This window comes from Miniopterus natalensis, chromosome 11 (assembly GCF_054644295.1).
Source record: "Miniopterus natalensis isolate mMinNat1 chromosome 11, mMinNat1.hap1, whole genome shotgun sequence".
Classification (NCBI taxonomy): domain Eukaryota; kingdom Metazoa; phylum Chordata; class Mammalia; order Chiroptera; family Miniopteridae; genus Miniopterus; species Miniopterus natalensis.
The window spans coordinates 46,593,638-46,608,837 of record NC_142091.1 but is presented as its reverse complement, the minus strand read 5'-3'; the positions used below and the strand labels follow the sequence as shown (position 1 = coordinate 46,608,837).

The following is a 15,200-nucleotide window of genomic DNA, read 5'->3' as shown; positions in this document are numbered from 1 at the left end:
AGCTGCTGGCCGCCCCTGACCGCTCGGAGAGGGGCTCAGAGATTTTTAATTCGGGGGAAATCCGCCTCGTTTCCTTTGTCAGGCTCTCCTGTCTCCGGGCGGCCAAGGCGGCGGCTGCAAACTTGGGCGCCGCGGCTCGGCGCGGGCGGACGGGCTTCGGGGGCCTCGGGGCTCAGGTGCGCGGCGCCCGGCTGCGGGGCGGGGGCGAGGCGCGGCGAGGCGGGGCGGGGCTCCATATGGAGGAGCGGGCCCAGGATGGTGTGCACCAGGAAGACCAAAACTTTGGTGTCCACTTGCGTGATCCTGAGCGGCATGACCAACATCATATGCCTGCTCTACGTGGGCTGGGTCACCAACTACATCGCCAGCGTGTACGTGCGGGGGCAGGAGCCCGCGCCCGACAGGAAGCTGGAGGAAGACAAAGGGGAGACCCTGAGGATCATTGAGCGGCTGGACCACCTGGAGAACGTCATCAAGCAGCACATCCAAGGTACGCGGGCCCGGGGTGCCGGGCGCGTGGGGGGGTTCGCGCTCCCAGCGCCCCGGGGCTCGGAGGCGCGATGCTGGCGGCTGCGAGGACGCTGCGCCGGAGCGCGGGACCCCCTCGGCCGTGCGCGCTTCCCCGGGCGCACGTGTGTGCTGCTCGCTGGCGGTGCGGGGCGCGCAGCACACGTGTCCGAACGTGCGTGTGACTCGGGGCTGGTCTCCCGCGGGCTCTCGGGATCCCACGCAGGTCCGACTTCAGTGTGTGTCCGTGTGAGTGACTGTGTACAAGAGAGCGCGCGCGGGCTCTCCAGCCCCTTTGCCGGCTGTCAGGGCAGATGAGATGCCCGCGGCCCAGCCAGTGGCGTTGAGATCCCGCGGGCTGCGGGACGGGCGGGAGCGGGAGCGGGAGCGGGAGCGGGAGCGGGAGGACCGCACAGCCCCAGCCCGCCGTGCGCGGTCTGCAGGGGCACCGCGGGGCACTCCGGCTGGGGTGCCCGCCCCACAGCCTCCGGCTCCCAGACCCTCTCCGGAGCAGGTGTGGACGGAGGGGAAGCCGGGAGCCTGGAGCTCCGTGCATTGCGGCGGCGCGTCGCTCGGCTCGGCTCGGCGCCCGCAGGACCCGCCGCGGGCAGCGTGGTGCAGGCCCTTCCCCTGGGCAGCTCCACCTCTGGGCCCAGGGAGCGGCCCGGGGAGCAGACTGACCCGCCTGGGTGGGTCTGGAGGCTGAGGCCGCCCTGGGAGGTTTTGCTCCAGGCCAGGGCTGGGGCACAGGGAAGGGCGGGCACCCGGCAGGCGCCCCTTGGGGGGCCTGGTCTAGAGGGCGTGGGAGGCGGGGAAGGGAGAGCCCCGGGCACGCGCCCACGGCACGCCCCTCAGGCTCACACTTACCTTTCTTCACATCTCGCTCCCCCTGCCCTCCACCTGGCCTGAGCGCTGCTTCAGGGCAGGGCCGGCCGAGCCTTGCTCACCTGTGCGCTCGGCAGGCCCGCCGGCTTGGTTCCAGCACCCTCAGGAGCACTCTCTTAGGTTCGCACTCGGGCGTCTAGATCCAGCTCTTGCACCTGCTGCTCCTGCCAGGGTGGGGACGGCTGCTCTGTCCACATTTGGTGTGCGTCCTCACTGTGTCCAGAACAGTTCCTTCCCAAGGGAGGTTCAGGTGAGCACAGGAGAGGCCGCAGGCTCGCTGTGCTTCCTGACTGATGACTTCAAGACAAGTTCATGGCTCTGACGCTCCCCGGGAAAAGGAGACTGTTGACAGCTTTCCCTTCATACCTGCCTCTGCCTCAGTCTGGCAGTGGGCTTGGCAGCCCAATTTATCTTGCTGATGGTGCCTGTTGCTGCTCTTTTTTACTTGTCCTTTGCATCCCCTGGGTCTAGACTGGCAATTCATCAGCAATAGAAGTACAGTGTTCGCCCCAGGGTGATTCACAATGTTCCCAGGGAGACACAAGGCTGTTCCCTGCTTTGACATTTCCAGTTTGCCATGGATTGTGAGAGATTTTTATTTACAGATTCTGTGCGTGTATGTATATGTTCCTGAAAAATGACTCTCTTGTGCTCCCCAGTCAGGTCAGGGAGGTGAGCAAGGTCCTGCTTTGGAAAGCAGTGAGGAGACGCTCTTAACCCGTGCACTCATCACAGAGTGGGCTCCTGTCTTGCTGAATGTGGAAATGTGGACCGTGTCACAGGGTGTAAAAGGCTCTGCATGGAAGTGAGTGCAATGTTGATGTGGAAAGGAGCCTTTGTGATTTTCCTCCCAGGAAACCTTAGAACTATGCATGGTTTGGAACTTCCAGTTTTCTACCTGGAAACACTGAGAAGGTTGGAAAAAGAAGAGGGAGCGGGAGCCTTGAAACGTGTTAGTACAGTTCTCTCGAATGTGTGTGATGACTGTGTTATGACTCCTGTTGATATTCAGAAATGACCAGATTGTCAGGACAGAAAGCCACAGTCCCTAGGGGGTTGGGGAAGGGTTGGTGACATGGGCAAGACTGGACACGAGGCAGGTAGAGGGCAGAGGTTACATGGTTGGTTGTGCCATGATGGGTAGCGATGACTAGTGAAAGCTCCCCCGGGGGTGCTGGAGCCATCCCTGAGCTGAGGTTTGGGGAATTTAAAATGAAATTTAGGGATTTGCCTTATTTAGGTAAGGGGCCTACGAAGTTTGGGACTGGCTAAGTGCAGCTCTCTGAAGGCAGAGGATGGGAAAGGACAGGATCAGACGCTTGTACTTGGTCATGTGGACCCTTTTCGTGTATTCCACGGTCAGGTTTCCTGTAGTCAGTAGAGACTATTGAGCAACCCAGTTTACTCTGCTGAGCTGAGGGGGAATAAAGGATAATAATAATAATAATAGCTAAAAATTACACAGCACCTATTATGTGCCAGGCACTCTTCTAAGTGCTTTACGTGTATTAGCTAATCCCCACACCCCTACGAGGTAGATAATATTAACTCCATTTTACAGATGGAGAGGTTATATGACTTGTATAGGGTCATACCACTGGTGTGTGGTAGTGCAGGGATTTAAAGCCAGCTAATGTGGCTTCAGAGTCTCTTCTTAGCCCTGTATATACTCTACAATTTCCTAAGGGGGGACAGTGCTCCCCTGGATGGGGGGATTTGATATCAGAGTGAGAGACCTCGGAGGGTGGCCCAGGGGTGATGGCATCATAGCTTTCTGACTTGGAGACTTCCTACATAAACTCAGGAAGCTCTGGGTTCTGTTTTGTTTCATGCTGAGTGGCAAAGGTTACATTCACTTAAAAAGGGTTTGTGAAACAGCCAGGACAGTTCCTGGCATTCACAGAGAGTAGGTATTGGATGGCTGCGTGGACGAATGAATGAGTACACAGTGCGGAGGCCTAGTGCTCCGCTTAGTCATTAATGAAACATTTCCATTCGCAAATGCATGTTTTGCTTTGGAGCCTTGCTCAGGCTCCTCTTTGCTTTGGAAGGATAGTTGTCCCGGAAGCTGCAAATGTCACAGAATGTTCTGCAGGATGTTCCATAGGACTTGCAATTAGAAGAGGCTTTGGAGCGTCACCCTAGAGGTCTGTTCTAGTCATGACTGAAAAGTTTATTTTCCTCTTGAGGGTTGCAGTGATATTTCATTTTAATTTGTTTTCTGATTGAATGATTTAATTAGATAGTGTTTGGGAATCTCTTGGGAATATAAATCGCAGCTTTGAGAATTTTGTTTTTAGCCAAATAGATGGTAAACGAGAGGGTGGATAACTCCAGATTTAAAAAAATAGCATCCTGATGGGTTGGAAACAGAAAATAACTATTAAAGCAGGTTTGGTCTTAGGAGGAGAAAGATGGGTTTGTTGAGGTGTTGAGGTGGAGCAAGTAGAGGTGTGCTGAAGCAGGCCTAGGTGTTGGCGAGCTTAGGAAATGGAAATGTTGACACACTTCTTATTTTGGAAGTCCAATTGAAAAAAAACAGCATTCCCCTTTTCTTGATTATGTATATTTTTGAGTCTGTAAAAGAATATGCCAATATGAAAGAAAATATTTAAAAATATATAAAAGCACCTCTAATTTATTCTACCCTCATACAACTATTTTGCATTTTGAGCATTCCCTTCTAGCTCTGTCCATCTGTCTCCATATTTAAAAGCAAAGGTGTGGTCATGGTTTACATGTAATTTTTTATTCTGCTTTTTTCAGTTGGCTTTTTGTTAGAAGCATTTTCTCATGCTTGCTACGTGGTGTATTGATTCAGCCCTTATGTGCTGGAGACTTAAATGTGCCAGGGATCACACCAGGGAGGTAACTCTGGGTACAGAAGTGAGTCAAGACACTCCTGGTCTCTGTCATAGTAGACTTGTTTTTAAAGGACAATAGAATTTCTCGTATTAAGCAGAGTCAGGGTTTGTTAGTCAGTTAATGGAAAAATTGGTTAAAGAGGAGAATAAAACAAGATATTACATACATGCATTAAATGTTTTATTTTAATATTATTCAAAATGTACAGTCATTTACCAGCCTTTTGATGTAAGGCCAAGGCTTTGTCTTTGGCCCGAGTGTGCTTTCTGATCATCTTTCTTGCATAAACCATGCCTATAATGTGCTGTTTACAAAGTCTGAATTTTTATTTTGTTTTCTTTAAAATTCATTGAGAACTTAAAGATGCTTATGAGGCAATTTCAGTGTAGTAGCTTAAAATTTTATGGCTTTTGTCTGGTCTTTTGCAGTCATTTTGCTCACGTGTAATTTGACTGCTATTTAAGCGACTAGCTTTATAAAGTCTTTCCAAAGCATTTAAATTAATTTTCTTAGAAATAGCAACTCTCGTCTTTTTAGTAGTCATATTCCATTGCTTCATATAATATCTAACTAAATTATGTTGTTACAATGACAAGGACCAAGAGTATAAACACATTTGGAACAAACCCATTGGGCTGTTGATAAGCATACAACTCAGGTGCTAGCGGGAGATTTGAGTGGAAGTGGGAGAAAAAGTCTGAGGCAGAGGGAAAAAGGCACCTGGGTTTGTTTCACAGGGAGAATGAAAGTAGGATTACTCCAGAGAGGTGATTCAGTGCATGGTTTTTAAAGAGAACTTTTACTGTATTTTTAATGACTGCATAATATTCCATCATCAATAATATCACTATTGATTTAACTACTTTCCTAGTTTTGAACATTTGATTTTCTGTTATAAATAATGCAGAAATAATCATCATCACCTCACTGTTTTCTTCATTTGAATGTCTTTTAAGGATGTATTTCCAGAAGTGGGATTACTATGGACTCAAAGAATATGAACATTTTTGTGAAAGATTATTTTTCAAAAGGAAAGCCTTTTTACACAGGCGCCAGCAATGTATTATTGTATGGATTTCATGGAGTCTGTCCAGCATTGGGTGTTATCATTCAACATATTCTGGGCAAATATAACCACTGTCAAATGTTCTATTCTTTTGATTTCTACTCCTTTGGTTACTATAGAATATAATATTCTCCCCCTTTACCTACGCTTGATTTCACCTTGCATTGATGTCCTTTTGTCAGTTTTCCTCTTGGGCTATCAGTGTTTCTGATTTGTGTATTAGATAGTTATATTCTATTTACATATATCATAAATAATGCATGTATTCTATATTATATATGTAATTTTTGCTTTATAGAGATCCCTTAGGGCAGTAGTTTTCAATCTCTGTCCTCAGGAGCCCCAGGCTTATAGAAGGTTTGGTCTAGGCCCTAAGAAGTGAAAGGGGCAAGTGAGGTCTCCTGGACCTCTCCTGCATCTACTATCTCCCCTTCTAGGAACCACTGCAGCTCCTCTGTCATCTGTCTTATATTTATTAGTGTTCTATAAAATATTTCATTTTTAAAAGGCTCAGTTTTTAAAAAAAAAATGTTGCAAATCACTGTTTTGGGAGAAAAGGAAAGATCAGATTTACATTTTTGTGAGGGATGATAGTAGCATAGAGAATTCAAGAAAGTAAACAAATCTAAAAGGAAATTGAATTCCTGGGTGGTGTTCTTATAACATCTCTTTACCCTCATGAATACTGTGATTAATAATGTATTATAATTATATGACTAATTTCTAAATCCATTATCTTACTTCATTGAGTCAAGATCATCCCAACAATGGGAGAAATGGATTATTAACTGCTTTTGTTTCCTAAAAGTTTATTAGGCATATTATGTGCATATTAATGTACATCAGGTCCATAACAGCAGGTTGCTCATGGTAATTATAGACCATGTATGGTTCTTAAAAATCAGAAAATGCTCTAGGCCTGGGGGTTGGGAGATATGTTTGCTCCTTAAAGCTTTTAGGTGTCGCCTAGGATTGCCTGGTACCCTCCTCATCTGACCTCTGACTTGGCAGAGTTGTGAAGCAGAGGATATGATGCTTGCTGAATGCTTGCAGCTTATTCGAAGACATGGTGTCATTTAAACAGTAAGGCTATTTGTCCTTCAGAATGAACTGTGACTTGTGAAATTATATTAGTAACAGTGATTGATATTTTGAGAGAGTTCAATAGCAGGATATAGAAGTTGAGCCCAGTTACCTTAATATTAATAGCTCAGGACCACATCTTTATGGACTAGAAATACCTTGCCAAAGAATACAACTTTTTCCCATGGCCAAAGAATTTTCATTTTTATCCAGAAGTGTGTAGGCTGTAAAATAAATGAGTTCCACATTCTTTCCCACTCACTTGACATAAATTGTTATTTGCCCTTGATAAGTAGGTTGGTGTAGAATCTCAAGGAGAATTCAGAATGAAATGTCGGAGAGCCACAGTCTGGTTTTCTGCTTTGTGAGAGCCTCAAAGGTCAGAGTTAGCCAGTTGGGTTAGGCTGGTCTGTGTTTGTCCAGAGGTATTAATGGTATTCAGAGCCACATCCAAGGTTACTGGAGTATCTTCATTACCATCCTGTAGGATTTCTGACTTCACTTAACTTGAAAAGCTGAATGGGCCGTTGCCTTGATCTGAGGCTTGAAGGTCTCTTTAGGATTGTTGCCCTTTTCTGTTGCTTGGGTTCTATTTAAGAGTCTGGGACAGACAGGCTACCCTGGGGAGAAGCGTAGAGGAGGGCGGTCCATCTGTAGGTGATGTTGCACAGAAGTTCCCTTGGGGAAACACCAAGCTGAATATGAGTGAAGGCAGCCAGAAGTCAGCCAGGTGGGATTTTTGGAGAAAGGGGATTAGGCATGAAGCTGGAGAGGTGGAAGTTCATAAATGTTGGATGGGCACTGTGGCAGGGAGCAAGGGGCAGAATGCGTTAAGTCTGCTGGTGGACGATCCAGATTCAGTGATTGTGGGCTCTGCTTTTTTGCTGGCCTTGAATGTCTCTCTAAGACTGGGGTTCTGCCTTGAATTTGTCAGAGATTTGATTATTTCCTGGCACCTACAGTAGTCATCTAACCCAATCTCACTTTGCCTTTGGGGTCAGAGTCAGCTCCATTCCACAGTGCAGTGCTTGAGCACTGGAGTTCTTGATATTTTCCCTTACACACACACACACACACACACACACACACACACACACACACACACACACACACACACACCTTCACATGGCAGGACCAGGATGCACCTCCCAACACATTGTATTTATTTTCACTCCACTTCTTTTTCTCTCCCTTCAGAAAGCATATTAGTATGCAAGAGAGTGTGATAACCTTGAAATCCCTTCAATTTATTAAACTTAATCATTCATAAGCTTTGGTACTTAAATGATTGTTAATAACAAATTACCCAACAACTGTTCCAACATACAGTATGTAGTGGCAGTGATTGGGAGCAGCTCCTGTTCTGGAGTCTTCTGTGTGGGTCTGTGTACTCTGTGGGCCCAGCTGAGTGCAGCCCACCATAACGGTAAGTGCGAGGATTCCTCGTTATATGAACACCGGTGCTTTGATATTTTTTTCTGGCTACGTGATTATGGATTAAAACAGGGTAGAACAGACCATCCCAGTGGCTATGCAGCTCTGAGGTGTGTAGTTCTCTCACTGTCCAACATTCAGTTTTAGTTACGTGACTCAGGATTGCTGAAAGCCGTGAGGGTCCAGCCCGATGACAGTGACAGGCTTCCTGTATGATGCCATGGCTAAAATGGCATGAGAACCAGCCAGCTTCACTGGCCTGTGTTCTGTTACCATTGCTCTTTAAGATCTCACAAAAGCACGGTGTTTGGAAAGATCCAGGGAAGTGGCATCTGCAGCCATCTCCTCCGGACAGGTGAGAACAATGAAGGGTGATGCCTGGAGAAAGGCTCGGGGCCAAGTCTCTGACATGAATGGGTTCATTTCACCAGTGTCCAGAGTTTAAGTCTCAAGGCGAAGCACCCTATTTAAGATTGTTGGGTGCTGCATCTTAACAAGCTCTGGTGCCTTGTTTGGCTTCACAAGTCCGATGTGCCCGTCTTAGTACTCTAGGAACTTAAAGTTAAAGGCCATTGAGATCCCAGAGGAGCAGGAAGGTAATTCAGGGACCCGGGCAGGACAGCATTGAAACTTGGGTTAATAAGTGTCATGCTAGTGGCATCTGGGGATCTAAGGGAACAGTACCGAAATTGCTTGAGCCTATGAATATGAGAGTAAGGAAGCTAGGAGAGATTTGGAGCTACAGAAGTGACAAATGAGAATTCTAACCAGACTCTTGATTTATTTCCAGAGCAACAGGCGTATAAAGAATTGAAGATTGATGGTATCGGGGGAATGGAGGAAGAGCTACTCCTGAGGGTCAGGGACGGGGCTAGGTACTGGCCATGCATATTGCTTTTTATCTTCACGACATGGTGAGGGAGAGTTTTCGAGGTGAGAACATTAAGATGCAGAGACGTAGAGAGTTTGCCCAAGGTCACAGAGCTGATAGGTGGTAGAGCCAAGAAGGGAAGCTGTCTCCAACATCTATACTCTTTACAGAATAGAACATATAAACATGACACTGTCACAGAGAGAGGACCAGGAGGTCATTTTATCAAAATCGTGCTAGAGTGTAGGCTCAGGGGCCTCAGATGGGGTGGGAGACTGGTGGGAGAGGGTCTGGGCAGACGCTTGGTCTGTCCTTGTGTAAGTGAGGAACCTTGAGGTTGGGAGCCAGAGGGAGGAGGCCTTGCTTTGGAAGGGAGAGTGAGGTGTAGCCATGAGGGCTTGGGGAGCCTTTTCTCCTGGATCATTGTGGATCCGCTTGGTTGTTATGGGACCCCCAGGATCTTGGCCTTGTAGGAAGGAAGAGTGGAGCATACCAACTGCAGTCTGAAGCTCATTGTGATTCCACTCGCGACTTTTGAGCTCCTACTGGGTGCCAGCCACTGTGCTGAGTGCTGTCCTGTGCACAGGCATAAGTGATGCGTCTTCTAGGGTGACCAGCTTGCCCGTTTTGCCAGGATTTTCAGTGTTTTAAAACTAAAAGTCCTGGGTCCGAGGAGGCCCCTCAGCCCTGGACAGAGCTGGATGGCTGGATGGCTGGTCACCCTTGTCCCTCAGTGAGTTCTCCTAGCATCAGGGCAAAATCACCCTGCTGGTTGCACCACACCTGTGTCTTCTGCTCTCTGTTCTTGCTTGTTGACTTTGTCCAAGAGCTATAAAGAGGACAGGGAGGGACCCAGCAGCCCCTGTCCTACCCCCTCCCCAGCGCAGCCCACACTGGCTGCCTCCTCTCTCCTTTGTTATTCGTTCTGCCTTGGCACTCTCTGAGTTTTAGCTGTCTGAGCCTCTCCGGATTTGGAAAAGAAAAGAACAATTGCTGTAAATGGAAGCTCTAATAAAGTGGTTTGGGCACAAAATATCAGCAGCTGTTTATTTGCCCCAAACAGTAGGAGTCCGTATTAATAACCTTGTGAGTTATATGCTGGGAAGTTAAAAGTAAGCAAAAATCTTAGTCGAGACCCGTAAGTGTGACTTTATTCCTTTATTGAACTAATCTCTCTTCCTGTGTATGCTGGTGACAGCTTCTATTATCCACGTGGAAGATTCCTTTTGATCTTCTGTTACAGATTATTTAGCTGCGCCTTGGTTAGGGTTCCAGAGCAGAGGGGTTGTCTGGTTTCTCTTTATTGCTCTTCTGATGCCTGGTGTTTATGTGGTTCCTGCCTCAAAGGATCTTGGGGAGTGGGACAGGCTTTGTCTAATTAATCATCCTAATATTACCCGGATGGGAGAGAAGGGGCCACAGAGGATGGAAGGGGGTGGGAGAGGCTTTAGACCGACCTCTCTGTTCAGGGCCCTGAAGGGAGTCTTCTAACATTTTGGTTTCTTCTGCTTCTAAATCTCAGTTTAATAATAAACTGATCCTCCGATTTGTTTTATTTTCTAAAAAGGTGTATAGAGGAAAATATAACATGCAGGCATTATGATGTAGACCTTCCAAGTCTATAATTGAGCCAGGCTTAAAAAAAAATTATTCAGATCAGGGGAGTTATGTTAGAAGGGGAAAGTGAATTGAAGAGACCTTTATTAGTGTTTCAAAAATTGGAAAAAAACAACCAGCGAGGAAGCATAGAAATAAGCCAGAACTTGTCTGGGAGTTGAGAAGGAAAAGAAAATATTTGTTGAGCACCTATTATGTGCTAACTGCTTTACATGTTACACCATTTTAACGTGGTTAAGCAACCCTGTGGGATGGTGTTGTTTTCCCCAACCCCCCTTTTACAGATGAGGAAATTGAGGGTCAGTGCCTGTGGCTTACTGTCCAAGGTTATGCAGTGAGTAGGAGACAGAACTTTGTTACCTCTATCAAGCCCCTTAGTAAGGGGCTAGGGAACCCTCCTATTTTTCTGCTCTATTGATGCTGATCAAGGGAAAACAGGCTCATCCCTTTGTCTTGGCAGAGAATTTTCCGATGCGACTGGAAGAGGATTCATGAGCATAGCAAGGCCCTGAGATGGGTTACAAAGTGACTGCTTCATGTCTCCCTTCGGGAGGCGCAGGAGAACCCCGTCAGGAGCCTATCAGGCCCGAGCTCTCGGGAAGGCTGAGAGAGGCTCGGGATGTGACTCTGCAGCCGGCAGTGTTGTTTTTCCCAGGAGAGGACTTAGTGTGAACAAGGCCATCTTTCCACTCATTCATTTCACAACTTTGTTGGGGGGGGCGGTCCTCCAGGCTCAGGGCAGGGGCAAGGCAGGGGCAGGGACCACAGAGGGGGCTGATGCACACGGAGACAACAGACATGTCCAGATCTGCAGGAGCTCCCACTTGAGTGAGGTGGGCTATCAGGTGCTGTGTATAAAACAGTGGGCCCCAAGCCGTGTGGGTAGTGTAGGAGGTAGATCCCAAGGTTCGCAGTGTTCTGGGGGCCTGCAGGGCTCATGGGATGGTCAGGAAAAGCTGCAGACCTGCTTCCCAGTTCCCCTTCTCTGCTTTGGTGAGTGTTTGATAGTGCCTCGGGTATATTCCTGCCTTCTGCTGGTCACATGCTCCCATCCTTCCCTTCCTGCATTCCACCAGCATTTATTGAGCACCTACTGAGTGCTGGGAATATGTCAGTGGAACAAACACAAAAATAGGAAGGGGTTACAATTCAGTGAGGTGTTGAGTGGCTCCACTATACGCAACGACTTGAAGAAAGTTAGGTGTGAAGTCTGTCTAGGGGAAGAGAGTTCCGGGTGCAGGGAACAGCCAGTGTGAAGACCCTGAGGCAGGAGCGTGCCCTGTGCCTTGTGTGTTGGAGGAACAGTGGCGTGGCTAGCCTGGCCGGAGCAGAGGGACTGTGGGGAAAGGGCAGGGGTGGGGCAGACAGGGGCGGGCCGGGGAGCAGGTTGTGCGGGCCTTGGAGGCCGCTGTGTGCGGAATGCTCTGGGAGGCGGGGGCCGCGGGGAGGGGCGAGAAGGGGAGCCCCGCTTTTAGAGGCTTCCACCCAGGCTGCTCTGCGGCCGCTTCCTGAGTCCCTCTTGTGGTCCTGACACTGTGCCGGGTGTGGTGGGAGATGACTAAATACATAGGACAGTGGGGACAGTGGCCCTTTTCTTTAAAAAGCTCATAGCCAGGCTGGGAAGGCAACACAAGAAACAGTGGCGGGCCGTTTGTGAGCGGACGCGGCGAGGGAGACTGAATTCTGGAGGCGCCTGTTGCCCGGACAGGCTTCAGGGCGGAGCTGGGACGGCGGCACATCCCTGAGGACGAGGAGGGCTTACGGGCGCCAGTCGGGAAGGTCAGCAGCGCAAGTTAGGTATGAAGCGGGACCCCCAGTTACCTTGAGGGGGAAGCTTGAGTTTTCTCATTTAGTGTGAAGCAGACAGTGACAGGTCAGCACTGCCATTTATGCTTCGGGTGGACTTGGGCAAGTCTCTTCACCCCCCAGTGCCTCAGTTTCCCTAACTAGGAATGAGGACAGCTGCTCCTGAAACACTGCGGGATTCTGGCTGATTAAAGGAGGGGACGTGCGGGAGAGCACCCCACCCTGCCTGCCGCCTGGAAGGCGTGGGGGGCACGTTCTCCTCTTCAGTCTCCCTTCTCTCCCCCTGCCCTGCACTCCCACCGTCTTTCCCCCTGCGCACTTGCATGGAGGTGTGGTCAGGCCGCGACCCCCAGCACGTCAGATCCGAAGCCCATGTCGGTGCAATGAGACACCACGTGTGAGGCTTTCCCCAGGACACCCAGCCTGGGACAGTCATCGGTGAGGTTCGAGGGGGCCCCCCTGAAGCTGCGACGGCCTGCGGCCTCTCGGTCGGCCCTGACTCCTCTGAAATCCAAAGCCTGCCCCACTGGGGACCTGCCCCTGTTTGTAGAGAAATGTTTGTTTCGTAAGACCACTTGGCATTGCAGCGGACAGCGGAAAATGTGAGGAATGTGGTGTTGGCTGAAAGCGAGGCTGGGGGAGAGTTATGCAAGGTGTCCGACTACCTGGCCAGGGAGCCTCATTTCTGAGGGAGGCTCCCCTTGAGGAGAGACCCGTGTTTTCCTCGTCTCGACCTCCCAAGAGAATTGGAGGCGCCTCCGCCTGTCTTCCTGCCAGGGTGAATTTGATTGAACTCAAAGCAATGTGACTTATGATTTCAATTGCAGGCAGGAAGGTGTGATTTAAGACAATTGTCAGGAAGATTCAATTCAATCTTCTTTTCCTTCCCCCTCTACAAAATGTGCATTTTGTTGCGTGATATAATTTTAGTATACATTCTTTACAACTCAGAGATAGATGGGGTTTCAGAGATAGATAGTTGGGAAGGTACACTCTACTTTTATTATTATTATTATTTTTTAGTACTTATCTATTTAAAGTCCCTTTGAAAAAGATTCCTTTCTAGTGACAGCAGAAAACTAGGATGGATTTTGTTTTTTCACTAGAGAGAATTGTAGTAAATTACTATGAAACTTCCCGGGCAATAAACAGTTTCTCAATTAGCAGGGTTTCTTGATTAATAAGTTATTTTGGTCACTTATTAGTAGGGAGGTAAGTGCCTTAACATAACAATAGAAAATAATTATTTTATTTACCTAAAACTGTACAATTGTGAATTTTGAATATTTTCAACAACAGCCAGTTGTTTTTAGCAAAACAGGCATAAGTATTTTTGACTTTGTAATTACTTTAGAAGTACAGAAAGTATGCATTGATTTTTGTAAACAGAACATAAATGTCTTATTTCACCCTGGCCCATATTAGAAACTTAGAGTGTTGTGTTGTGTAGCTCAGTGCAACCCTTCCCTTGTTCCTTATAGGTTAGCAAAGAAGGATGAGCTTTCTCAGCTGCGAAGGTTCCAGCCTGAAGGGCCCTCACTTAGAACCAGAGCATGCTGGAACCAGAAGGGAACGTCGGCATCCTCACCCTCGAACTGATTGCCGAGGGATCCAAAGCTCAGCACACCTTGGCGATGGCCCTGGGTGCCCTCCCATGGGCCCTGGACACTCTGGGATGGGCATCCAGGGGTCCTGAATCAAGTCTAGAAAGTTTCCTTCTACATCCGTTACTTCCCTCAGCTTCAGAATAAACCTCTGCAATGGGGAGGTAAAAATCCTTAGTTGTATATTCTCAGAAGAAGGCAGATGCTTAAGGGGCAGGGGATGGGCAGATTTTCAGATGGGCAGAATTCCTTAGATGGGGTCCCAGGATATGAGGCTAGAGGGGCCCTCAGGCCCCTCTCCCTGGTCTGTCTGGGTCCCTGGGGCCTGCACCCTACTGGCTAGGATCATCTTCGGTATTGGGGATCATCTTCAAGATTGGGGACGTAGCGCTGTTGAGCGGCGCCTGACTTCAGATCCAAGCAGTGCGTGGGAGCTCCTGATGATGCCATCTCTGTGTTGGGAGCAGTTTTCTCCCCAGGTTTTCAAATCCCAGCGGTGATGCAGATGGAGGAAGAGCAGAGATTTTACATCAAGGAGAGGAGAAGAGAGGAAATTGACGTTTCCCAGGCACCGACTGGATGTTTGGCCCTGTTTAATCCACCGCACACCGCTTAATCCTTAAAAGAAGCCTGAGAGATCCTTAACCCCATTTTCCAGATAAGAAAGTCGTACTGGAGCTATCTGCTTTTCCCATCACACTGTGGGTTCCTCGAGGGTAGAGACAAGGTCCTATTTTTTCCATTTTCCACTTTCACACAAAGGCAGGCATGTAGCTGGGACTAAGTAGGAGTTTGTTGAGTGACTGACTGAATAAATAAGCAGTCCGTCCTAAAACCACTTAGGAAGAGGATTCCTGTCCAGGCCTCTGGCTGCAAAGCTGTCTGGAAGGCCGTCCGGGGGCTGAAGAGCTGCCTCTCATCCCTCCAGGCTTGGGGGTGGCTTGCGGGAGGTGATCTCACACTGTGCCCTCTTCTGGGTCAGGGATAGGAAAACACATGCCCCTGGGGTCTCTTTCATGACACCTCATAGCTTATACCGTCGTTTCAAGGCTTAATCGCAGGGAAGCTGCCGCTCGGTGTGTGTGAGTATGTGAGTGTAAAATGTGTTTCCTGCACTGAGATCCCCCCAGGAGTCAGCTCGTAAGAGGAGCATGAAGCCTTCAGGGGACCCTCGATGTCTTTATTTTAATAAAGCTGTCACTTGTGGTCACTTTCAAAGGAAAGCAATCTTATGGGTACAGAGGGGGAAAATAAATCTGCACCAAAAGCAGAGAGTAATGCCTGAAAGGATGCAGCTGAACAGGGAGGCTCTGCTTCAAATGGAGGGCAGAGCTGAGGTCATTTAAGTGGATGCCCGGGAGGTCAGTAGAAGGAGAGGGCAGGTCTGATTGCTAAGAGAGCCTCAAGAATCCCTCAGGGCCCCTGGGGCCACGGGAAAGCTGTCCTTTGGCTTCCCAGCTGA

General features: G+C 48.6%; 1 protein-coding gene across 1 annotated transcript in view; it reads left to right on the top strand.

Moving 5' to 3' along the window:
* Nucleotides 1–255: 255 nt before the first annotated feature.
* GALNT18 (polypeptide N-acetylgalactosaminyltransferase 18) overlaps nt 256–15,200 on the top strand; it is a 273,895-nt gene continuing 258,950 nt past the window's right edge. Inside the window, exon 1 of the mRNA XM_087821731.1 lies at nt 256–490. Coding sequence (XP_087677857.1) covers nt 256–490 — 235 coding nt within the window. The remainder of the gene's footprint in view (nt 491–15,200) is intronic.